This window comes from Rattus rattus, chromosome 3 (genome assembly GCF_011064425.1).
Source record: "Rattus rattus isolate New Zealand chromosome 3, Rrattus_CSIRO_v1, whole genome shotgun sequence".
NCBI lineage: Eukaryota > Metazoa > Chordata > Mammalia > Rodentia > Muridae > Rattus > Rattus rattus.
The window spans coordinates 36,590,816-36,618,290 of record NC_046156.1 but is presented as its reverse complement, the minus strand read 5'-3'; the positions used below and the strand labels follow the sequence as shown (position 1 = coordinate 36,618,290).

Sequence of the window (27,475 nt, the reverse complement as noted above, 5' to 3'; positions counted from 1 at the left end):
GTAAGTTTGACTGCATTAAAACCATTTTTTTACCCAAAGAAACTTTAAACACCATAAAAACGTAGAGTATGAAGCCAAGAGGTCACATGACACACAGTTTACTGTGAAGAATGACAATATGAATAGTCAAACATGAACTGGCTAAGGTCCATGCACACAGCATTTGTATTAACCAACAAGAACACAAACAGGAGCGTCAGAGGCAGGAAGAACCAATCCACAGAAATTGTAGACCACCAATAAAAATATGCAGGAACATTCCACTTACCCAGTGGTCATAGAAATGCAAATCAAGACCACAGTGAGGGCAGTTGGCATTCAACAGAACGATATAAATAAATTCACGATAATAGCCAGTATCAGGAGACCTGAGTCCCTTCTGCATTACTGGCAGAAATACCAAAATCATACACCATTTTCCCCCTAGACCTAGACTTCAAACATAGGTCCCAGCCATTCCTTTTCTAGGCATACAACTAAATTAGATCCTAGCTCATTCACAGCAGCAAACGTGTTCTAACGACACTGTCTACAAGAGCAAACGCCTGGAGCAACCGAATGCTCATCAGGAGGACAGTTAGCTGCAGACTCTAAGTGCAATGTCACACATCAGTATTATCTGTGAACAGATGATGCAAATGGGCAGGAGTTACAGCTATTGGATAAACCCCAGTACTGTGTCTTAAGGAAAAAAGACAGGGTCTCCAGAGGCAACAGACAGACAGCAGGAAAACCTTTTAATAAAACCAAAGCAACTAAGTCAGTGCTTAATCTTCGTACTGCAAGATTCTTCAGCAAGACTAGGTAGGTACTAAGCAATGGTGAGCAAAATCCAGGGTCGTATTACCTCAAGTGAGGACGACAGGGTGATGTAAGGGGGTGGGGCAGTCATAGCGATAGGCACTGGGTGCGGTCTGAGCTCTTGTTAGGGGACTGAGTTTGCATGAGTTTAGGATAGTATTAGAATAACAAGAAATATGCAATGTACTACTACTACTATTATTATTATTAATAATAATAGTAATAATTTAGATAAGTTAAAATCCAAGATCTGTCACTCAAATGACTCTAAGAGAACTTTCAGATGCTCAAACTGTTCTTCATTTTTCTGTTCTTTATAGAAACTAATACAATATGCTCATCATGTGCAGACTACTCCCCAATACCAAGTTCTCATCTGTCTAGCCTTCACCTTTACGTACTTTCATCTCTAACACTGTGCATTCTGTTGAGCATGACTGCTTGTTAAAGAGCTCCTCCCCTGTCCCCACAGATGACTCAAATTGGATTTTACTTGAAGTTACATTCTTTTCCTTTTCCCGTAACTGTTCCTCTTACATAATGGCTTAGTAAGTGCTGTACCCACCCTCTTTGTCACACAGGAAAAAGTCCCCAAACTACTGTCCTCTCTGTCCCCCCCCCATGTCCACCTTTGATATCCTTCTGGCCCTTCTGTACCTCTTCCTGTTAGAGAGCGGACAGAGAGCACCCTTGTCCCTGCTGGACTAACCTGATGTCTTTGGATTTGCCGCATAGAATGCTTAAAGGCCTTTCTCTGAGTTCTGCTTCCCAGTCCACCCCCACATCTTCATCAGCTGTCTCCAGGAGGCATCAGACAACGTCATATCCCTGATTTTAATCTTTTAATAACTTGGGGGAAGGAGTTCTTCATGCCTAAGACAGTGCCCTTGAGAGGAAGAGGCAGTGTGGTGTTTAATCTTGGCTTTTCAGGACTTCTGAGTTAAGACATAGAAGCCAGTACTCTGAATTAACCATGGCAACGGGGCAGTAGCAAGACTTCCGTCATGGTCCTCTTCACAGGGTGCCTTCCTTATATTCTGCCATAATTTCCTCATGCAAATGATGAGAAATGAGTAGAGGCTTGGATGCTGCTCACGGGATAGGCCACTGATTAGTTACACATGGATACAGGGTACCTAGAGATATTGACTTGTTCCTATGCTCCTTCGATAAATTCGAGCTTTTTTTTTTTAAAGCCACTTATTTATTTTTACTTTAACAGCATGTGTGAGTGTCTGCATATATGTTGCTTGGTGCCCAAGAGGTCAGAAGAAGGTGTCAGATCCTTTGGAACTAAAGCATATGGGTGCTGGGGATAGAACCAAGGTCATCTGCAAGAGTAGTAAGTGCTTTTAGCCACTAAGCCACCCTTCACTCCCAATCCCAGTTTTTATAAAAAGAGGTCACTTTAGCCCCAGAACAAAAAAATTCTCTGGAAAGGTAAACCTTTCTGACCCCTGACACCCGCCGCCTGAGCCAGTCTTCTGCTAGTCCTGCCTGGTACTGTTCCCTGGGTTTGGAATATCACTGTCCAGTTGAGCCACCAGGGTCTCGTTTCAATGAAAACTCTTCACTCATCTGCAATACTACCCAGCAGAATTAATTCCTTCTTGATTTGTGTTTCAGATTACATATTGCTTTCTGTAATAACCTTGTCCTCTTGTATAAAGGTTATAAATGTACCTCTTGTGGAGACGTTTACATTCTAAAGAGCAAGACCCCTACGTTATTCATTCTTCATATTCCAGTACGAGATGGAACAAGTCAATATGTGCTTATGGAATGAAAACAAGCACCAGAAGCCGATGCTAAAAGCCAGAGACCAGGAATCTGTGAACTGTGGCTGATTTACGCTGAAGCTGTTTCCATGGTGATGAATGCAACCTGGAAAATTACATGAAAGCCAAACCTAGAAACGAAAGTCATAATCGTGTGTTCTATGAAACATCTTTCTTACTAATGATCCCCGAGAATTTTTATGAGCACCCAGTCTTACTCTATGAACCCATAGTGAGTTTGCTCAACTAAATCTTTGCCTAACATCCAGAGCCACTTGCTGGCTGCTCTCAGATTATACAACTGACTATTTTATTAAGTGCAGTGGTTTGCATGCACTGGCTGGGCTAGTGAGCTCTAATGGTAGATGTGTTCCCTTTGACAGACAAATGAGAAGAGGATGGTTGGAATTCTAGAGAAGACTTACTTCAACAGCCGTACCAGGGGGGATTGGCTTGGTCCACATTTGACCAAAAGCAGACCTTAAACCATTGAGTAGAAGTTAGAATGATAAAGATTACACCTCATAGTGAAAGGACTTTTTCTGCTTTGTGTCCTGGTGCTCTACATCGGATTCAAGATGTTTTGAAAAGGTGATTACTTAGTCAGTCAACATACATGAGGGCAAGGGGTGATAAGCTGTCAGTGATGTAAAAAGAAGAGGCTTCCATGTTTGAGCCGATTACATCCAAGGAGTTATCTCTTTAAACGTCTAAAGTGTTTTGTTTCTTGATCTCATTGGACTGGTTTGTTTGTCATGTTTGTTTTGCTTTGTCTTGTTCTGTTTTTGAGGCAAGGTGACCTGTAGTCTAGGCTAGCTCAGACTCTTTACAAAGCTGAAACTAGACTTAAACCTCTGATCTTCCTGTCCTCAAGTGCTCTCAAGTGCTACCTCTCAAGTGCTGGGAATTGCGAGAGTGCATCGCCACACTTGGCCTTGCAGATCCCCACTTTTTTATGCTTCCCACATATTTCAATTATTGCCATTTGGCAATCAGTCTTATGTTGTACCCAGACTTAATCTTGTCTGATGGCTTAGCCTGTTAGTCCATGCCTGTACCTTAGGGGTGATTTTTCTATTAAGTCAGTGTGCTCATTGTGATAGATCTGGATCTAGTCCAGAAGAAGAAAAAATTCTTGAGTAAAATGAGACTTGCAAACGAAATAATGTTTACTTCACAGTACACCTCAGCTCTTACAACTAATGACTCAAAAGCCCCCAAATAACTAACTCATTCTACCATGGTAAGATGGAAAGACCTTCAGTTTTGCTTTTATTTCATGGAGGTTTCATGCAAACCATATAGAGAGTACTGAGATTTCTTGTTATCATAGGAAGATGCTATAAAGCTTTTATGCATATGAAGAAGACATAGGGAAAGATTGAATGATAGGCAGAGTGAATGGATAGGCAGAGTGAATGGATAGGCAGAGTGAATGGATGGGCAGAGTGAATGGATAGGCAGAGTGAATGGAGATGAGTATCGTCGTGTTACCAGAGGTAAAATGTAAATTCAGGAGCCGGAACAAAGCTCAGGGAGCTCACCTGTGTGCTCCACAGCTCTTCCTGACACCTCCTTCCCCAGAGGATTTGATTCAAAAGGAATAACCGAGACTGCAGTGTCCAGTGTGGCAGACAGACAAGGGGAGCCACACCACACCTGAGCAATGTCCAGGATGCAGTGAGGTGGGAAAAGAGCAACACGTGCTTCTCATCATGTCTGGGTGAGTGATAGCACCTCAAAATGGACAGGAGCACTTCTAACACTGGAGGGGAACTAATGATCTGTGGGTCACGGTAAAACAAATTCTGTAAATGAAAAACTGAATATGGGGTTAAAAAGAAATTATGTTCACACCCCAACTGCCTTTAAAAAAAATGGAGGGAGTCGAGAACATACTGCAAGTGATCGGCCCTTGCCTCTGTGTAATTGCCACGTTGTCCCCTTGGTCATCGGTTTACTTTAGAGCAGGGTATGATGGCCTGTACCCCTAGTGTGTGGGAGGCAGCAGGATCACAAGTGTGCGGCCACACTGGGTCACAGAGTAAGACTCTGTGTCCTAACATCATTAATGGTAATGAGAGTGGTTTCAGAGAGCTTCGGTGTATGGACTCCAGCTTCCACTGTGCGTCAGAGATGAAGGTCCCACCAGTGTTCTGAGAGTCACACAGATGACAGAGCAGGATCTGAGTGCCCTAAAGGCAGCAATGCAGTGGCCTCTGCCATGCTCAGAATCAGATCCACGTACATGTCTGCAGCCTACCCCAGGATGGCTAACAACAGGCATGACCCACAATCCACCCTGCATCTGCTACGACCTATGGATGAGACGGATGATCCATGTACGAGAAGAAACATCCAGAAAAATCAGTCTCCACAATGCTGGCTCTGGGGATGTGGACAACCTAAGCATCTCAAAAAACAATTCTTACAACCTCCATGGATCCTGGCCCCCACACCTCTCAAGCTGTTCTTAAGCAAGAACTGACATTCACATCACACAGACACTCCACATCCCCACATCCTCAAACATAGCAGTGCCTATCAAATCTTAGATGTGCATTGAAAACCTTAGCTCCCTCAGGGATGGCTCCACCTCTCAACTCAACTAAGGTCATGACAATAGGGTTGATGTCTACACCCGTGTCAACACCTATTCCCCAGGTAGTTACAACTCTACCTCTCCTCCCCTCCCCCTCTCCCTTTTCCCCCTTTCCCTCTTCCCCTCCCTTCCTCTCCTTCCCTTCTCCCCCTCCCTCCCCCCTCCCCTCTTCCCCTCCCTCCTCTTCTGTCCCCCTTCCTGCCTGTCTCTACTCCATTAGGCACCTTCTGGCTGAATTTATACTCACAGCTGTTCCTTCTTTCTGCTTCATGAATGTGGCACGTGAGCCTTGCACAATACCCCAGCAGAGATGGTCCTAAGGAGGTGGCCTTTGGGCAAGGCTGCTAGGCCTGTCTAAGACCCTCTTCTGATCATTCTGTCCACCTAAATGTTACCTGCCCTTCAATGCTCTCTAAGTCTCGTTTCCTTGAATGTGTGAGGCCCTGGGTTCACCCTTTACAGTTTGAAAGGAGGGTTGGAAAGAAACTGTTAAGACATTTTACCAGGGTGAGCACCCAGAACCCCCAAGTTTAGAAGGCTGAGGTCAGAGATTACAAGCTCAAGGTCCGGTTGGGCTACCGTCAGAATCTCTGTGTCAAAGAAAATGAAAACAAACAAACAAAATGACCCTAAGTGCAGTCCTGCTAACAGGAGATGGAACCTAAAAGGACACTGCGCGACCAACCGTGCTGCCGCCAGCAGGCTACCACTGTGGCGTCTCTGGCCAGTATGAGATCCATTTCATCTTTGCCCTTTTCTGTCCAGTTAGAATTATTTCTACAATGACAATGTTGTTTTATTGCAATCCAAAAGTGAGATCTATTTTCAAGTCTAGCTATTTTAAACATAAAAAAGAAATCCCTTTGTTGGGGAGAGACAAGGTTTGATTTAAAGGATCTCATCTGGGAGAAAGAAGTCGATGGCTCCCAGTGGCTCTCCTTCACTGACATACAGCATACACACAGGTCACCCATCTGAATTCCTTTCATGTAAATTTAAAGGGCTAAGATATAGTTAAGCAGGATGAAATATCTTCTTCTCTTTCCTGCACATTAGCGTGCCCCACAGACTCGAACAGCCAGGCCACTTGTACTGTAGCAAGTTTTTAAAATTAAACTGCTTAACTACATTTATTTATTTATTGATTGATGATTGATTGATTTTTATGTGAGTGGCTGTGTGCTCTCCATGGGGCATATGTGGAGGTCAGAAGATGGCTTATGGGAGTCAGTTCTCTCCCTGTACCTTGTAGGTCCCCAAGGATTAAGTTCAGGTCCCTCAGGTGTAACCATAAGTTCTTCTACATGCTTCATAGCTCTAATAAAGGAAATAAATGTGACATAACATGACTCCGTTGCCTCTTTGCGATTTCCAGCAGAAGGATGAGAAAATTCTTAGTCGCAAATAACACTTGACCCAGAACATAAATAAAGAATTTAGACTTATGAAAATGACAACTGAGCTTAAAGCCATGGATTGAGAATGATTTTAAGAAAAAGACTGACTACATTTACATATAACAGAGAACTATTTCATTATTTAGAAAATTAATAAAGAAATAATCTATTTTGAAATCATTTGTTTCAAAAATACTCTTATAATCTCAAGCATCTATTAAAAGTTAAAGCAATGGGACGGAACGAGTTCAGTAGTAATTCACTATCATTTTCAGCATTGGAAAAGGAAAATTTAGTGAAAATGTTCGATTGCTATAACTTGAGAGTTCCTGTCTTACATATATATATATATATATATATATATATACATATATATATATATATATCCTAGAAACTATATGACTTGAAGAAATGCATATAGGGTTCCATATAATACTACGTTAAAGAATTAAACTTTCTAAAATTTGTCTTTGTTAAATTAGGGAAAACATTCCCATACATGGACATTGCTTTCACCTTTTATCTTCTTGGTTTAAAAATAGACGATAGCCATAATGAACAATAAAATCATCTAAATTTGTCATTTTATAAATAGAGCAGTTGAGAGCCCATTCATCTGAGTGATGTCGTTAGGAACAAAACCGAACCAGACCCACACAGTTCAACCCATACCAGTGTGCATCTCGTTAAACCCTGTGGACTTTTTATAAACATGAGCATATACATGCAAGGCACATAGGTAACTCCTTTATTTATCCTTTGAATCATTTTCTCATAACACACTGTAAAATTAAACTCAGTAGTAACACTACCTTGGGTCAACATGATGGCAACCCAAGCCTGACTACCCGAGTTCAAGGCCCAGCGACTACTTGGTGGAAAGAGAGACTTGACTTCTGCAAGATCTTTACGCATGCACACATACACCACACCACACCACACACACACACACACACACACACGCATGCATGCACACAAATAAACATGAACTGCTACCACATTTACCCTAAGATTAAAAGTCATATTCATTCATTAGTTAACTTACTCCACACGTCAGCCATGTGTGTAACCTGCCCTGCATTCCTAGTTGTGCATATATGTGGCTCCTGTTAGTCATCCATGATGCCAAGAACCATGAGATGACATGCCTCCTACTTTTAAAGGAAAGGGTGGCAGCACACATGCGGAAGTGCACATCTGTTAACTAGAAACGCTAGTGGAAACTGCTAACAACATTTCTGCGTGGAACTTCAGGGAAGTGTGCCAAGGCCTGAAACTCCTGATATTTGGAGCCCAAATGGAAGTCCCACCTTATCAGTGAGGGTGTCCCTACTGTCCCTATGCGCTCCTCTCTTTGTCCTCGATCACTGCCTCCACTCCTGTAGCATCATCTCAGCCCACACTCACGCTCAGCAAAAAACATGAACGCAAACTCAAATCCTCATCCACAAAGCTCGGGTGATGTTTATAAGTCCCCCAGCACCCTCCAGGGGTGTCCCTGTTTTTAAATTAAAAACAATTTTATATCTCACCAAATTAAACACGAGGATCCAGAGACCAGTTAGAATAATAAGGGTCTGATTATATACCAATTGTGTGCACAGATAAATTGTCATTCTGGAAAGGCAAACAAACAAAAGAACACATTCAGGAGAAAATAAAAAAGCTCGCCCTAGAAGGAGGTAGCGACTGAGGCAGAAGAAGGCTGTGTGGATACCCAGGAGAGAGGCCAGGGCACCCAAGGGAGGGGCCCCATGAACCTTAAAAATTCTCTATACACTTATGCAAAGTCACCCGATGCCTGCAATGTCTCAGATTTACTCATCCCATACCACAACTGAAAGATCTGTGAGGCTGCCTTTTCCTGAAAATCAGTTAAGAGCAGCTTCTGAAGAACGGGTTAGATTCTCCTCTGTCTCTGTCTCTCTGTCTCTCTATCTCTCTCTCTCTTTCACTCACTCACTCGTTCACTCTCTGTCTTTTTCTCTCTTCACACACACATGTACAGAGAGAGGGAGGGAGAGGGGCGAGAGGCAGACAGACAGGTATACAATGCTATCTATTTACTTTGTATTTTGGCAACATAAATGTGGTTTTTTTTTTTTTTTTTTTTTTTTTTGGTCAGAGAAAAAAAGTAAACAGAGAGATCAGTAAAGAGTGAGAAGAGACCAAGGGTGGTAGAGACAAAGAAACAATTATCCCTTCACATTGTTAAAGGGACACAGAGGAGCAGAGTAATTCGGAATAATGAGGATACTTTCCAGAGCACTGTCATAACCGGATGCCTAAATAACTGTGTGCATCTGCTCTGAGCCCCATGTCTGTGGTACACAGGATCATGGTAACCTCGTCAACATGAAGCTATGGGGTTGATTTGTCAAGGGGAGGGGAGCAGGAGCAAGGAGCAGGCTGGAGGATGAGCTCTTGTTCCTGGATTGCCCCTCTGCCAAGCTCTGCACCAGTCTGCCTGGGGCAAAACTGCTCAGATTTGCAATTCTTTATCTGGTAGACAGACAGCCTACAGATTAGACCTGAAAACCCAACACTGAGATCCCTAATTCCTGTATCACCAAAGGCGCTCCATTATGTGTGTCATCTACCAAGGTCACACTGAGCACCATCCAGGAGAGAAAGACGGTTTCATGAAATGAAAAATAATAATGGTGTTTGTCTCTCACAGGTTTTGGGCTCACCTTAGTTTGATCTTGACTGATGAAGATAAATGGCCATTCTTTGAAAAGCGCCTAAGGGTGTAATACATTATCATAGCTTAGGAAAAGCAACCTTATATGGTAATAGCTTCTAACGTCTGAGACAGGAGATAGAAAGGGAGGGAGAAAGAAGAGTGTTCAGCAGCCTCTGCCAAGGGTGGGGCATGGCCTTTATTTGACTTCAGAGAACTCTATCCTACAGTTATCAGGGATGACTGAACCATGCATTTATTTCCTTTTAGGGTTCCTAAGCACATGAAATGATTTTATCTCTCCATAATGATTTCCATGTGCTGTTTCCAACCAACGAGTGATAGCGTATTGTGTTTTGAATAGGAATGGTTCCCATAGACTCATGTGTTTGAGTGCTTGGCCCATAGGGAGTGGCGCTATTGGAAAGTGTGGCCTTGTTGGAGGAAGTGTGTGATGGTGGGGATAGGCTTTGTGGTCTCAGGAGTTCAAGTCAGTTCTGCTACCTGCTGGCCAAAGATTTAGAATGCTCAGCTCTTTCTTCCGGCACTATGTCGGCCTACATGCTTCCGGCCATGATGATACTGAACTAAACCTCTGATCTGTAAGCCAGCCCCAAGGAAGTAGTTTCTTTTTATAAGAGTTGCTGTGGTCATGGTGTTTCATCACAGCACTAAAACCCTAAGACACTAGTATTCCATAAAAAAGAAGCGACTTTCTGGAGCCATTAACACCACCTCTCAGGAAGGGAACGAGTGTAGTGGCCTTCCAAATACACCTCGGACTCAAAGTCTTGACTTCATAAAGTTAAATTTTTAAAAGCTCACAGTGTGTATGTGTAAATACACTATATATAATAATATATACATATATGATGTATAATATATTATGTACTATATAATTATATTGTATTATATATGTAATATGCAATTATACTATATTATGATATACTGTTGTACCATTATATTATGTAATTTTTATGAATATATGATATGTGACATATATAATATACATATAATTTCAGAACCTATTGTCTTAAATTGATAGAAAACTGCATAACAAAATAATTTTAATTAGTAATTGATACTGCAAACATGAAATGTGTTTATCCAAAGGGAAAGACTGAAACTCGGGGCATAAATCAGTTGCTAAAGTGCTTGTCATTCAAGTTAGAGGACCTGAGTTCAATCCCAGCACCCACATAAAGAGCCAGGCACTGTGGTATACAGTTGTAATCCACAAGACTAGCCTAATTAGCGAGCACCAGATTCCACTGAGAGACTCCATCTGGAAAAACGAGGTGAATGACTTCTAAGAAACAGCACCTGAGGTTGCCTCTGACACACACACACACACACACACATACACACAGACACACACACACACACACACACACACACACGTATATACAGAGAGAAGGAAAAGCTGCATCGTGTGAAGTGACTATCCTAAACTATTCCCTATGGATGTTTTATGCTCTTGATTTTTGTCTGTGTATCTGAATTGATGACAGTAAAACTTACTCATAAAGCAATGCCTTCCATCTTTAACTAGGGAAATAGTAATGCTAAGGCGACCCTGGAGACACACTCCTGCAATCCTAACACTTGGAAAGTAGAGACCGGGGACCAGAGCCCCAAAGTCATCCTTGACTACCCTGAAAATTTGGGGTCAGCCTGAACTATATGAGGTTCTGTCTCAAAAATAACGATGATGAAAATGACCCACCCCTTTGCCACGTAACTTCCATGCGCCAAGCAAGCATCTCGGCAGATGGCCCTTGCATGTAAGGCACATGATGAACTGGTTATTTGGACTTTGCCTTGTTTACTTGTATAACTGAGCAATAGTCCAACATTTTTACTTACAAACCCAGCAAACTCATTTTGTAAAACCCTATTCTGCAGCTGAGGAAACGGAGGATCAGAAAGATGTTTTGAGAGTGACAAAGAGGGGGCCAGCACTGAAATGCTTTTATTCCTTTTGTGGATCAGTTCTCCAAACAACAGCTAGGATTATCACCATTTAGGAAGAGCCCTGGAATTGACTGGCACACTAGAGAATAGAATAAAATTCTCTTTTGCTCTAGGTCTGACATTGGACAAAGTGAACTAGGTCAATGAGTCAAATTCTCCTCAGCACCCTTCGACAAGACCCTCATCTTTTGTGTGGAGAATCAATTACAGAGGAAGAAGAAAGGTTAACAGTATAGTCAAGCAATCTTCCACACATGAAGCTGTGATTATTCATCTGACGAGAGTGATCTAGACATTGCTCAGTAGGCTGCTGCATTAGAAAAAGGTAAAATGGATGAAGAAAAAATGTTAAAATTAAAGACTAAATTTGTTCATGTTAGGAACAGCATACTAATATTTTATAAGTGGAAAACTAATAGCATGGCCAGAGTTTCCGGGTGAGACCTTTATTGTCGTCGTCGTCGTCGTCATCATCATCATCATCGTCATCATCATCATCATCATCACTATTATTATAGTCTGTCTTATTCATTACTATTATTATCATCTATCTTACCTTTTTTAATCACTGGGAGATTGGATTTCTTACAGCTGTTTCTGACGGAAATGTGTGCACCACTCCTTAAAGATTGCAGCCTGCTTTTGTCCCAGGCAATTGCATCTACAGCTCTGCTACCAAAGCAGCTGGACCCTTACATGCACATAGTTGTATTTACAAGATGGCAAAGAAATGGGTGCTAAGAGTTAGCTATACTTTAATACATGGTCTGAGAGGGCCATGCCATGTACTGGGATAGTCTGTGGGGGCACACTCATGTATTTCAGACAATCCCTGAAGTAACCTGGGTTGGTTTGAATGAAAATGGCCCCCAGAGGCTCTTAGAGAGTGGCACTATTAAATAGTGACTATTTCAAAGGATTAGGACAGGTAGCCAGTTGGAGAAGGTATGGCCTTGTTGGAGGAAGTGTGTCAAAGAGGGGTGGCCTTTGGGGTTTCAAATTCTCAAGGCAGTCCAGTGTCTCTCTCTTCCATCTGCTTGGGGATCCAAAAGTAGAAGACTCAGCTGCCTGTCCAGTACCTCATGCTTCCCCATGGCGATAATGAACTACGCCTCCAGATGTAAGCCAGCCCCAGTGAAATGTTTTCCTTTGCAAGAGTTGCTGTGGTCATGGTGTCTCCTCATAGCAATAGAACCCTCACTACAATATTGCCTCACCTAAAATGGGGCTTCATGACAACTTGGAAGGAGAAGAGCCTTTGTCAGGCTCTGTACTTGATTAAGCAAATTTTCATTTACCTCTCTAATTCAATATAATGAACATTCACAAAAACAACTCTCGCCAAAACATTTCTTTTAAAAATAAAAAAGGGTTTTATTTAAAGAAAATGTATTTCCACTTAGTTTCAACAATCTTGCCAAAGGGTAATGCTAGAACAAGAGCTGTTTCCAGCCCATCTCTGAGACTGAAAAACAAGACTGTTTAACCAGTTGGGACAAGTGACAAGATTGTTGAAACTACTAAGAAGCCTACATGGGACCAGACGTATATACGCTCTTGCTTCAGAGGGAACTGTTGGAAAATAAAAGCGTAGATGTGGTATTTTTTTTTCAACAAAGCTGAAGTCAGGCAGTACTGAGTTGAAAACTTTACAGTTTTAAACCTAGTGATAAAGTTTAGCAAGATCTGTGTAGATGTAACTTAAAATGGCTAAAGCAATATAATGTGCCAACATCACTGAGCAAACACGGCTAAGGATGAAACCCTGGGGAAATTGCTGTAAATAGCAATGGAATACTCATGTGTGAAAAGATATTTGGTGTGTGGTTGGATGAAGGCATACATACTTCTAGAATATCTCAGTCTATGGTACTTTTAGATCTTATTATAATAATGAAATAAAAACCAGGTATAGTGGCTCTCGTATTCAACTGCTTGAGTAGTTGAGGCAAGAAGATTACACTAAATTTGAGAAGAGCCTGGGCTATATAGTGAATCCCAGGTCAGCAAGGGCTAGAGCAATACTCAGCCTCCAAACAAACAAACAAACAAACAAATAATGTCAGTGGAGCTTTGCAGGAATTGAACAGGAAAAGGGACTGGAAGGAAATTCCAAAATTTAAATAAATTCCTTAAGGAAAATCAGCATTTTACAGAAAAAGTGTTTGAGCAACAATAGAGCAAGCACCCGCTTTAACAGGAATTAACAGCAAAGATTCTAGGGCAAAGCTATAAAGTGCCTCATGCCAGATCCTTACCTGCTGGCAACTCTACAGTACATTAGTTAGGGATAGAAGTGTGAAATGTCAACACAATATTATCTGCAATGCATTGAAGAGAAACTTACATTTAAACTACACTGAAATTACATTTGTTTGCTTACTTGAAACAGAGTCTTATTTTTAGCCCAGGCTAGCCTCAAGCTCATGAACCTCCAGTCTCGGTGACCTATTGGGACTGGTAAGCACCACCACCCAGGGTTGGAAATCTTTGAACCATGTTACAATGACATATGCTGATACAGAGACTTACACAGGCATTTGTAACCTTCCAAAGCTCGATGCCTTTTCTTCAGACCCTTAGTAGAAGTGCAGAACCTGAGGGTGCCCTGGTTTTGCTTGACAGAAAATCAATATTCTAACTCTACCTATCTTCTCTAGGTTAAGCCATGATTCTAGTCACCTGACACATCTCAAACAATAAACTCCATGTGTCCTCTCACAGTGAGCTGTTTGGAAGCAGCCTTTAGCAAAGAAATAGATGAAACAGAGAAAATGTTTTTACAACAGATGCTGAAAGTGTTCCCAGTATCGATATTTTTATTGAAAATATATTGGTATGTTTTCTTTAAAATGCCCTTTCTACAGGTCTAACAAGAAAAAATTTACATATGCGGTCTATTGTCTTTCAAATGTAAAACGTTGCCTATTTAACACTAAAAAATAATAGCCATATAATTAGCTCTGAGAATAAAGGGCAGTCATCTGCAAAGACAGAAATCAACTTACAACAAAAGTCTTTGCACTGTTGATGATAGGACAGAAATGGCTTTCAGATAAGGATTCATTTTCTCAATATGTGTCTATGGGTTCTCTAAGATTATCTTTGTCAGCTATGGTACTATTTAAACTCAAGTACTGAAGTAAATAAAAATCTTACTAGATCTTTAAATAAATAAATCATAGCCCACTGGGCCATATTAAGACTTTAAAAATTATAAATTCCATAAATCATTAGTTTTAATAGAAAAAAGACCTCACTAACAGAAAATAAATTTTTCAATGAGAGTAAAAACATTTTCTGAGATTGCTTCCAGTATCTCTCCTTTTTTTCTTACTTTAAAACTTTATTGGATTTTTTAAATTTACATTTTAAATGTTATCCCCTTTCCTGGTTTCCCATCCAGAAACCTGCTATCCCATCCCCCCAACCCTGCTTCTAACCCTGAGGGTATCTCTCCATTTAATTTGATACTTGAAACAATCTCACTAAAATCAGAGACAAAACAAGGATGCCCACTCTCCCCATGTCTATTCAATATAGTACTCAAAGTGCTAGACGGGAAGTGGTAGCAAGAAGAACTCATCTGGAAAGGCAAAAAACCCAGAATAGTGGGGAAAAAATCTTAACAATAAAAGAATGGCTGGGGGAATCACCATTCCTGACCTCAAGCTCTACTGCAGAGCAAGAGTGATAAAAACTGCATGGTATTGGTACAGAGACAGACAGTTTTATCAAGTGAGGGTTGGAGCTGCTATCTCTCACCCATAATTCTTCCTGTCTGAAAGAAATGCAGGGATGGAAATGTAAGAAATAAAACCATACACTTATACACACTTAATCTTTGACAAAGAAACCAAAAATATACAATTGAAAAAAAAAAAACATCTTCAATACATGGTGCTGGTCTAACTGGCAATCTTTATGCAGAAAAATGAAAATAGACCCATATTTGTCACCATGCACAAAGCTCAAGTCCAAGTGGATCAAGGATCTCAACATAAAACCAGATACACTCAATCTAATAGAAGAGAAAGCAGGAAAGAGCCTTGAACTCATTGGCATAGCAGGGAATTTCCTAAACAGAACTCCAATGGCTCAGGCTCTAAGATCAAGAATTGATAAATGGGACCTCATGAAATTGGAAAGCTTCTGTAAGGCAAAGGACGAAGTCAATAAGACAAATCGGCATCCTACAGATTGGGAAAAAAAAAATCTTCACTAACCCCACATCCATAGAGGGTTAGTATCCAAAATATATAAAGAACTTAAGAAGCTTACCACCAAAAAACCAAACAACCCAATCAAAAAATCGGGTATAGAACTAAACACTAAATTCACAACAGAGAAATCTTGAATGGCTGAGAAGCACCTAAAGAAATGTTCAAAGTTCTTAGTGATCAGGGAAATGCAAATCAAAACAACCCTGAGATTCTACTTTACCAGTCAGAATGGCTAAGATCAAAACCTCAGGTGACAACACATGTTAGTGATGATGTGGAAAAAAAGAAACGTTCCTTCATTGCTGGTGGGATTGCAAACTGGATAATAGCCTGAGGAAAAGAAGGTCCAGTGACAGACCCAAAGTAGGATATAGCTCAAGGGGAGGCCCCAAGACCTGACACCATTACTGAGGCTATAGAGCTACCATGACTGCCTTCCAAAAGGCCCAACAAGCAGCTGAAAGAGTCAGATGCAGATGTGTGCACCCAACCAATGAACGGAAGCTACTGACCCCTCTGTTGAATTAGGGAAAAGCTGGAGGAAGCTGAGGAGGAGGGCAACCCTGTAGAAGGACCAGCCGTCTCCATTAACCTGGACTCCAAGATATCTCAGATACTGAATCACCAACCAGGCAGCATACACCGGCTGAGATGAGGCCCCAAACATGTATACAGCAGAGGACTCCCAGGTCTGGGTTCAGTCAGGGAAGATAAATGTAACCCTCAAGAGACTGGAGGCCACAGGGAGTTTAGAGGTCTGGTGGGATGGGGACATTCTTGTGAAGAGGGGGGTGGGGAGTTGGGGGTGGAAAGAGGTATGGGAATTGGAACAGTCGGAGAGTAGATTGGGAGGGGAATAAAATCTGGAGTGTAAAAATAAATAAAAAATAAACACTTTATGCTCAAAAGAATGGAGAAATGGCTCAGTGGTGAAGAGCTCTTGTTGCTCTTGACGAGGACTTGAGTTTGGTTCCCAGCTCCTATGTGGTCACTTACAACTGTAACTGAAGCTCCAGGGCATCCGATGCACTCTTCTGACTTCTGTGGGCACCAGGCATGCACATGATATACATAGATATAGATACACGCAGACAAAACACGCATAAAATAAGTAAGTCTTAAATATTAAAAAAAAAAACATTTTGCACTATAAAGTAAAAAAACTAGTTTAAATACTGTTGGTTTTATCTCTTATTCTTTTATTCATTTTTCTTCACTTACATTAAAAATAAAATATTATCACATCAACACATGTGAGCATAAATGTATGATGTATGTGTGTAATACATATGTACATGTACTATATATACCATATATAGTATATCTACTCCTACCCCACTATATATTATACACATTTATTATAGAAGTAAATTATATCATATAGAATATATTTTATATAGCATATATTATGTTATGTATATATTACATATTATATATTATACATGTATATATAATTTATACGATATATGCACATACACTATATGTCTAGTGGGGGTGGGGGTATGGAATTTGCCCAAAACTTTTACTTCCTAAGGCTCTGTGGTGGTTTGAATAAGAATGGTCCCCACAGGTTCCTATGTTTAAATTCTTAGTCATCAGGGAGTGACCCTACTTGAAAGAAAGAGAAAGATTAAGATGTGTGGCCTTAATGTGTTGGAAAAGGTGTGTCAGAGGGGCATGGGCTTTGGGTTTCAAATGCTTAAGCCGTTCCCATTGGCTTTCTCTTCCCACTGCCTGTAGATCAGGATGTAGAACTCTCAGCTACTACACCAGCACCAGGGCTGCCTTTGTGCCGCCATGTTCTCTGCCATGGTGATAACGGACTAAAGTGAAACTGTAAGTCAGTCCTAACTAAATGCTTTATTTTATGAGTTGCCTTGGTCATGATGTGTCTTCACAGCAATGGATCACTGAGTGAGACAGGAACAATCAAAATAATTGGATAGCATTCATCTGGGTTAAGGCAGACTTGTGAGCAAAGTTCTAGGCAGAAGCACACATAATATATAGCAAACCCTATGTGACAGTTGGTACATACATCCCCAGTGCACACACATGGAAACTCACAACCATCTCTAGTTTCAGGAGATCTGATACCTTCTTCTTGGCCTCTGCAGACCCCAGGGATACAAATAGTGCAAAGATATTAATTACATGCAGGCAAAACACACATAAAGTTTAATTTTTAAAAGAGTAAGAAATACAGTGTCATAGGGCCTGGTTGTGAATGCTTATCATCCCAGCAGTAGGTATGGGACTTTAAGATCTACATTGTGTATACAGCAAATCTGAAGTCAGCTTAGTCTGTCTAAAACCGTCCCAATCCTACTGTACTTCCCTCCCCATCCCCCCATAAATCATGTATAAATATTTTTAAAGGCCAGGCAAGGTGGCACTTACCTAGAATCCAAGTACTTGGGTTTTTTTTTTTTTTTTTTTTTTTTTTTTTTGAGAAGGTAGCTGGTGGTAACTTTAAGGTGAACCTGGTTTACACAGCCAGTACCAAACCAACACTCCCTAGAGTACAAAGTGAGACCTTGTCTAAAAATGAAAAATTAAGAAAGGGAAGGAGGAAGGAAGGAAAGAAGGAAAGAAGGAGGGAAGGAAGGAAAGAAGGAAGGAAGGAAGGAAGGAAGGAAGGAAGGAAGGAAGGAAGGAGCAAAGGCAGATGGGCATGGTAAAATTCCCAAATGTCTAAATGCACTGCTGGGACAGACAGATGATGCGGCCTGAGGCATCTGTGTTTCTCTCAGCATTCTCCTCTCCTAAGCAACCAAATAACAGCCCATTAAGTTCTGAACACATGGCTTTCCCAACCCAAAGCAACATGACCAGGTCTGTCCCAGCAACCTGGTACAATTTTCTAATACTGCTTTGCCCTCTGTTGCTATAACAAAACACCGACCAAAAGCAACGGAGCCTATTGCCAAGGCTCTTTCTCGGTTGTTATCCACAAACCAACAGTAAAGCCCTATTGCTTAAGACCTACATAACTCACAGAATATGGAGAATGTGGTCTGGTGCCTACATAGAGCCTCCACGCAGTGCTCATGATGCTGGGAAATATTACACATGCTACCAAAGGAGAAAGGTACACACCAACTCAGCTATACATCTGCTATAAGATGCCCTGTTCTGCAACAGTGGCACGAAACTTGTAGGAGCAACCAATCACTAACTGATTGTAAATAAGGGCCACTCCGTGAAATAGAACCCATGTCTGCCACTGCCCAGGTACACGAGAGTCTGAGACTAGAAAGGCCACAGTCCTAGGAGAGAACTAAGTACTATTGTCTGCTAAGGACCATACCAATAAACTGACCCCTAGCAACATCCTCTTCTACCCATAGGTAAGTGTCTCGCTCAGCCTTCACCAAAGAAGCTTCTCCCTGCAGTCGATGGGAACAGAGACCCACAACTGGAATGAAAGAACGACAGACTTTGAAACATACAGTCCTACATGAGATGTCTCCATCGAACCTTTCTCTCATGGCTCAGCAGATTCTGAAGAGGAAGAGGCAGAAGATTGTAAGAACCAGAGGGGATTCTAATTCTAATCACAACAGGAATGACACATAGGAAATCGCGGAGACGGAGGCAGCATACACAGGTATAAACCAGATGGGGTCCCAAGACTCAGAGGGAAGCAGACACAAACTCCCATCCCTGACCTGGAAGCTAACTCCAAATGTTAGCTGCGCAGAAAGAAAGACTAATTATCCCACTGGAGCCTCACTAAGCATACAAACCGTATTTAAGGGCAGGCTCGATGCCCAGAGGTAGCTGGCCAACGCAGAGTGATCACAACAGTATTTTTGGAGGAGGTTTCTTGGGAGGGTTGTTTTTTATTTGTTTGTTTGTTTGTTTGCCTCATAATCTATTACAAGACAAAAACCATCTCAGGGGTTTTCTTTTCCTTACAAATCTCTTGATTATATACACTATGGCTTCCAATTTTGTTTTCATGGGTTTTCTGCATGTGCAAATGTCTGTTTCTCAGCATCCACATGTGTTTCTTGTGCTTTTCCTGTGGATCTTTTGATTTGTTTTTGTTTGTTTGTTTGTCTGTTTTGCCCTATTCTGGATAGAGAGAACCTGGGCAGAGTTGGGGGAAAGAGAGACTATAATTAGAATATATTGGGTGAAAGAAAATCTATTTTTAATTGAAAGAAAAGAAAAAAGAAGTCTATGTATATAAACAGGGGAGTGTGAAATATTTTAAATGTTGGGGGAGGAAGAATAACAAAGAACCTTAACCCCATGTATTCCGTAGAATAAAACTAAAAAGGAAAAAGAAAGAAAGAAAGAAATGTTGCAGGGCTTTCTGAGTTAACAGAGAAAGCAGTGCAATGAGTAACATAGAAACACTTGAAAGGATGAGATTTCCCCAGTACCATGCAAGTACACAGTGGAGCTCTGAACACTGTACTGAAGGTGCTGATGGACAGACCACTTCTATTTTAAGTGTAAAGGTTAAATGATTAAACTATTTAGGGACCGGAGGGATGGCTCAGTGGTTAAGATGACAGAGTTCTTCCAGAGGACCAGAGTTCTGTTCTAGCATCCATGTCAGATAGTTCACAGCCACCTGAACCTCTAGCTCCAAGTGATCCAATGCCTTCCTCCAGCCTTCATGGGCACTTGCACACACACACACACGTGCACACACACACACACACACACACACACACACACACAGAGTTAAAATGAAAACAAATCTTTAAAAGTAAAAGTATTAAAACAATAACCACAAACTTTTTTCAAAGATTTATTTATTTATTTCATGTATATGAGTACACTGTAGCTGTCTTCAGAAACACCAGAAGAGGGCATCAGATCCCATTACTGATGGTTGGGAACCACCATGTTGTTGCTGGGAATTGAACTCAGGACCTCTGGGAGAGCAGTCAGTGCTCTTAACCACTGAGCCATCTCTCCAGCCCCAATAACCACAAAAATTTAATGGAGGTATAACATAGGAATGTAATTTGTAATATTCAACACAAACTCAAAATCAGAGAAAGCAGAATTAACAGGTAAATTTTTTACCTTACATGAAAACTTTGTATCATAATCTTTTATAATTAAAATCAACATAATCTTTTATAATTATAGTGTGTTCTTTGTAAGTTTCATGATAACTACATGTTAAAAACCTAAGGTGACTATGTGCCTTTATTCCCAGCACTTGGGAGGCAGAGGCAGGCAGATCTCTGTGAGTTCAAGGCCAGCCTAGTCTACAGAGTGAGTTCCAGGATAGCTGGGGCTACACAGAGAAGCCTTGTCTTGGAAAAATAAAGGGAAAAATGTATAGTGTATATTCAGTATAGTGTAGCGTATATTTTTTTGGTAGAAGAGAGAGGAAGGAAGATGTAGAACCAGAACTGTTAGACCTGATGGCGGATTCCACCACCAGAAGATTTCCAACATAGGACAGTTGATGGGTTAGGGCATTAGATTCCATGCCCATTGGTTGTGTCATCTGTTGACTCTAAACTAAGATTGTCTGGTGTTTTCCACTTGTGGTGACTCAGGTGGGCTAGAGGGAAAGAATTTAGCCTGGGGCAGAATTAGGCCTGGCTTGGGAATTGGAAGATTGGGCAAGGACTGAGCTCCAAGGACCTAGAGAGATCTTGGAGCTCTGGAGAGCCAGAGCTGGCATTTGTGGGACCTTAGCTAGGAGAGACACATGGTCTCAGGTCTCATAGCACTGGGCTGGGAACAGACCTAGACAGAAGGTGCCGGTGATTAGCCGGATTTAGCATGGAATTTTTTTAAACTACATGCTACAGTATAGAATAACACTATGTGTGTGTGTGTGTCGTGTCTGTGTCTGTGTATCTGTGTGTGTATATATACATTTTATATATGTATATATGTATATATATGTCTGTGTATATATACATTATATATGTGTATATATACTGTACTATATTATTATATACACATGCATGTATATATTAGGAAGCTTCACTGCAGTAAGTTTCCATGTGACTTTTTTGAAATGTCTTTAATGTTAGTTATCCCTCCCTGTATTCCCTAATCTACCCTAAGATTGTTTTCTGGAACAACAGAGCTGTCACACATCTGCATTCGAAGCACTTGAGACTGGATTCACAAGACCTAGGATGTTTTTTTTTTTTTTTGCTTTTCGGCAGAGGATAAAGAAGAGTTCCTTAGGTGCTGTCAGATTCTAAAATCCATGACCAGATAGTACTCTGAGTATTTATTAGGTATTACTGAGGTGATTTTAATAAATTTTTTCTCTCCTTCGTCATCCTCTTTCTCTTCTCTCCACCCACCTCAGTATTTCTCTAGTTTTACACCCTCTCCCTTCCTACTTCTACTCACTTCCACACACCCCATTTATAAATGCATTGGGCAGGCCAGTGAGCCCACTGTCTTAGTCAGTAATCTATTGCTGTGTAGAGAGACCACGACCAAAACAACTTTTATAAAGGAAAACATTTAATTGGGAGATTACTTATAATGTCCATTGCAACCACGGTGGGGAACATGGCAGCAGGCAGGATGGCATGGTGTTGGAGTAGATGAGAGCTTTACATCCTGAACCACAGGCAGGAGGCAGAGCAAGAGACTGGGCTTGGCCTGGGCTTTTGAAATCTCAAAGTCCACTCCCAGTGACACACTTCTTCCAATAAGGCCACGCCCCTTCATCCTTCTCAACAGTTCCACTCCCTGGTGAATAGGCATTTAAACACAAGAGCCTAAGGGGAGGCCATTCTCATTCTAACTATCACGCCCACTGACAAAACCAAATGGGAAAAAATGCACAAGTCCTATCTTTCAGGGAGGCCCAGCGTTTAGCTTGATCACTGTGGGGCTTCTCAACACCTCTTCTTGCTCCAGTCAATCACTTATCTTGACATCAGAAGGGAAAATCCTTTATTTGTAATCATGACCTGCTCACAAACCAGACTCACACCGCTCTTAGCCTCTCCCTGGTCATCCCCTTATCACTCTGAGACAGGATGAATGGGGAAGAGCTCACAGGGCACACCGGGCTCTAGTCAGGTCTCAGGGGGCATGGCTGACCTCAGCTCTCTCCAGCAGGCTTTGTGTCGCGCTCACACACTAAAATTCCTCTTGGAATGTTAAGCAATCTTGATGCCGGGGGCCAACCTCAGACTCACTAACTCAAGACTGGACACAGGTCACAAGATTTAAAAAAAAAAACAAAAAAAACAAAAAAAAAACCCCAAAACTTTGGTGGTAGATCACCCTAATTTGTGTTTAGTCTGGCCCATCTATTTGCTCATTACTTTTACAATGAAAGTTGATTTTTAATTGTAAGACTTGTTTGTAAAAGAAAACTTTCTCCAAGTCTTTATAGGGAGATTTCCCGGAGTGGTCTGCCAGGAGAGTGCCAGGGACATGGCCATGTAAGCACATGTCCCCGAGGAGAGGGTGAGGATGTGAAGACACAGATATCCTTTTTCATGAGGAGATTTGCAAACGGGGCTTTCTATCGGGGTCTACTTGCTCCTGGGATGAATTCAGAATCTGCTTTGTCCTTTGATTGTCCTTTGAGCAAGTGTTACAAAGGTTTGTTTTGCATTCCAGAGGTAGAGAATAGTACCGATTACTTTGACTTTAAGCTTTTCAGTTGAGCTTAAATGTCAATGAAACCTTTCCCTAAGATTCTTCTTTTTTTAGGGTTTCTATGCTGTTCAGCGTACCAGGCAAATGTTAAAAATACTTGTGCATCTCTCATAAGTAACTAAATTGAAAGTTAATAGAAAGATATTCCCTAATAGAAAGATATTCCCTAGGGATTAAAAAGCAATTAAATTTCTGATCTTGGAATGATTCTGGACTAAATTTTATAATGCTATTGCAGTCTGTTAGCATATCTACATAGGATTATAGAAAACCTAGATGTTTAAATATTTTATTATAAACTATAGGGTATGATACAAGTACTTGCTGTAATTAAATTTTCCATTTTATGGAAACGCTCATACTTTTTAACTCTAAAATTAATAGCCTGTGTGGATTTTGTTGGGAGAGGATTTAATGTAGCCTAGGCTGACCTAGAACTTACTAAATCAATGCGGGTGACTGACTGGATACCCCAGCTTCTTCTTCCCAAGGGTTTTCTTGGCATATTCTTTATTTAACTTGTCAGCTATCTCCCTGCACTTAGCCTTTCAGCTTCTTTACTTACTCCCCCTACTTGGCGGTCACTCAGCCATAATGAGAAAGACCAGCCATAAGCAACTGACATTCACTTCACCTTGAGCTCTGGGAAGAGCTTTTCCCCGGAGGTTTGCTCACTGAGTTGACTCCGTGACTTAAGCTTTCTAGCTTTCTAAAATACGTACGACAATATAAAAAATCAAATATAATAAATTTGAGCCAATGATAAACTTGAACTGGAAAAAGGCACCATCACTGTTATCTGAGCCTTACACCTCACTTAACTCATTTTACAGCCCATTAACATACAAGGAAAAAGCAGACGGTAGGATGTGGAGTGCCCACAAAACCACAAATTAAGCAAACATTCAAAGCTTTCATGGTAGCATTTTAAAATCGACTCTAAATAAACTTAGGAAGTTATACAACCTGGTGTGGAGGAGTGCTGGGGAAGGAACTCAGAACCTCCTACGTGCTCCATCATTGACCTACATCCCCAGCCTCTGACAAATCAGATCATGAAAGTGAAGACCTAGGTGCTCTCAGAACAATCCTTTAAAGCCATCAACATATTGCCTGGATATTTTAGGAAAGATGATTTCTAAGGAATGTAGACTCAGTGTTCTTGATCCACATGCAGCCTGGTAATTGGAAGATTAATAGAAGATGACCTTCCCTCTACTTGCTTTCCGGAGTAACCACAAACTAGTCAGTGCCTTAGAGAACTCGGAAGAAACCCACCATCCACTGTGCCTTCCAGGCTTGGCCACAGCAAAGCCTTCGCAGAACAACAGCTTTCAGTGACCACTGGTCCCACACTCCAGTTAGCAGGCGAGGGACTCGGAAATACACACTGGTAGGACCAGTGAGTGAGCAACATAGAACTCAAGAAGTGTATAGGTCCAATTTCTTCCTTGAGTTTCTCTTTCCCTATCCCAGGCAACATCTCCCCTTCCATGGCAACTGAGGCAGAGCCGGCGACCGATGGGCCTCAGGCCAAACTGCAAGTTAGATCAGAGCCGCAGGCAGAACCCAAATCTCAACTAGCAGAGCCAGCAACCAACTGCGGCTGAGCAAATCCGCCTTAGTCTCCTGAGCCGTGCAATGTGCTGAATCCCGCGTTCGCGTTTTATCTGCTGTTGGTTCCAGCAGAGCTCCCTTCCAACCCTTTCATCTCTCTGCCGTCCCAAACTGGAGCCTCGGGGTGAGGACTCGGTGTCCCTGGGCTTTTTCCTCATTCAAAAGAACTAAAAGAACTGGGACCTCTGAGGAACTTTCTAGATATAAATGGCTTTCATCTTCCAGTTCTGTGCTCACAACTTCGTTTCCGCACTTCTCACTAGGTGGCAGGATTCAACCACCAAAGAAAGAATTTTCCCGATAGATGCTTGGGAGCAGAACATTTCAAAGAAATGTCTGTCTTCACAGAGAACATTTATAGAAGATAAAGAAGACGATAGTTCCAAAGGCAGTGACCCACATGCTTCACAGAGGTCCAGATTCATTTCAGCTATAAGTACGCAACAAGAAAGTAACCTTTTATGCCTCCAGACACTGGTACAGGATTCAGCAGTTCGATGTTAACATCTGATTAAAAGTTTTTCACCTCCTTGCTTTCTAACTTCATTTTAGCTGAATGCCAATTAGAAACTAGAGCTCTCGGTGAGATTATGGGTATTACGCTAAATTGAAAATCGATCTAATGTGACAAAGCTAAAGAATGTTTTAAATAGCCATTAGTTGCACAGAAAGATAGTTCTAATTAGTGCCTATGTAAAGTATCTGTGAATACCCTGAGGAGATTCAGCAGGCTGTACTTAATATAGTTTATGCATATATACACATACATGCATACATATATACATACATACATACATACATACATATTTAAACATCAAAGAGGAAGCCAGAAATTGAGGTAGAAGGATACAAAGAAAGAGTTGGAGGACGGAGAGTGGAGGGAAATAGCATAATTATATTTTAATAAAATAAAATTTAAAAAATAATAAACTATCTATGACTCTATCTTGAGCTCTTAGCCATGTGAGTATAGTCGTTGGAATATACAGTACTTGGGATTTTGCCTTTCTTTAAATGCTTAAAAGACTAGTCACTTAAACAGATCTCATGACAGTTCTTGATACCTTAAAGATTATCGCCCCAAACTGGCCTTTTTACTCCTGTTGCACAGTAAACGTCACTACCAACTGTTTGTTAGAGCCCACCAAATGTCCGTGCCCAGTGGCTACGAAGAACTCAGGCCTGTCTTCTCTGTTGGGAGTCCAGCAAAACATGAAGCAGAGAATGCGTGAAAGCAGTTTAAGGTTGCTGGCTTGTCAGATGCAATTAACCAGCCCGAATTTCACCAGATAGGATTAGCATTCCCTCTGTTGATTGATAGCTAATTACATGGCGTACGGTGTACATTTTCGCACGAAAATCTTAAAAAAAAAAAAAAAAGCCACATTCTACATAAGTTCTTCGACAGCGCAGAAAGCAAGCAAATGACGGGAAAGACCATCAACAGGTTGTTTTCACCCCCCTCCCTGCTTTACAGCCCTGGACGCCTCTCTCGGTCCTCCTACCTTTGCCACTTGCAAGGGCTGCTTCTCCTCCTTGCCTCCTTGCAGTCTGAACCCCCAGGGCGCCCCTCCAGTCATGGAAATGCAGATGAAATCTCCGGTGCCCATCTTCTCCTTTCAGCTGGGCAGCATCAAGAGCTTGAGAAAGCCAGGCGAAGCAGCGGTGCAGGAGAGGATGCGTCTTAAGCTTAGCTGGTGCGGAGGGTGCAGGACGCAAGGCTGCCCCGCTGCCGGCTGCGGGGAAAGTGCTCGGAGGCCGAGCCTCCCCACCGCCCTCCCAGCACCTGTACCGCCCTCTCTTGCGTCACACCCTTTGCTCAGCCCACTTACAGCAAAAAGGATAGAGCCTCACGCGAAAAGAAAAATCCCGGTTTGGGACAGAATGGGGCCAATGTAGAGCGGGGAGAACAACATCGCTCTTGCTGTAGCAGATTCAGTGCCAGCACTTAAATAGAACGGAGATTTAATTATTCTATAAATAGGAGCCAGTTTGTGGGAGTTTTAACCTCCAGAAGTAAATGTTAAATGTTATGCTAAAACATAAACTCTCAGAACCCAGTTACTAGAGAGTTGAGAGACTGTCTCAAAGAAATACATCTATGTTTACCACATTGATGAATGAAAAAGAAGAGACAAAGCAACTTTCGTTACTGTTGTTCCTGATGCCTGAAGAAATCAATCCATTAAAGGGGGAAATAAAACACAAGCATTTTGAAAACGCTTTCTGAGATCGTACTTTTCTGAACGAACGTATGTTTTTTAGATGGGGAAGATGGGAGGAAAAGGAGGGCCTTCTAATAACTTTTCCTGTCGCAAGGATTAAGATGTTTTAGAATTTGCTGGTGTCATCTGAGAACGTCAGTATGCTGAGATCAAATCCATGTCGTAGCCCTTCCCTCCCCATCCTTCCCCTGTTCCTACCGCTACAATTCTCTCCCAGTTTCATGTGCTCATTGTGAAACTGACCGAGTCCTTTTGGTGCAGCCAATGTTTGTGGGTCAAGGACCATTAGGGGAGCACGGGTAGCCTTAGTGCCACAGCCTCTGACAAGAACTGGCTCTCCCTTTCCCAGCTGCCATCAGCTGCCCAAGCTCCACTCCAAAATGCATACAAAGATCGACAGGATGCCTAAACATTTGTGTGGTCACCGTGACACGTGCTACAATATTTCTGTCAGAGGATTCCTCATTACCTACTGACCCACTAAGACCTGGTGGGCCTGGAATGTTTGTGCCTTGCAAAGCACATTATCGAAATGCCATCTGAGCAGGTGCA

General features: G+C 41.6%; 1 protein-coding gene across 1 annotated transcript in view; it reads right to left on the bottom strand.

Moving 5' to 3' along the window:
- Synpo2 (synaptopodin 2) overlaps positions 1–26,427 on the bottom strand; it is a 146,475-nt gene extending 120,048 nt beyond the window's left edge. The window contains exon 1 of the mRNA XM_032897374.1: positions 26,204–26,427. Within this exon, the coding sequence (XP_032753265.1) occupies positions 26,204–26,308 (105 nt within the window). The 5' untranslated portion in view covers positions 26,309–26,427. The remainder of the gene's footprint in view (positions 1–26,203) is intronic.
- Positions 26,428–27,475: the final 1,048 nt, after the last annotated feature.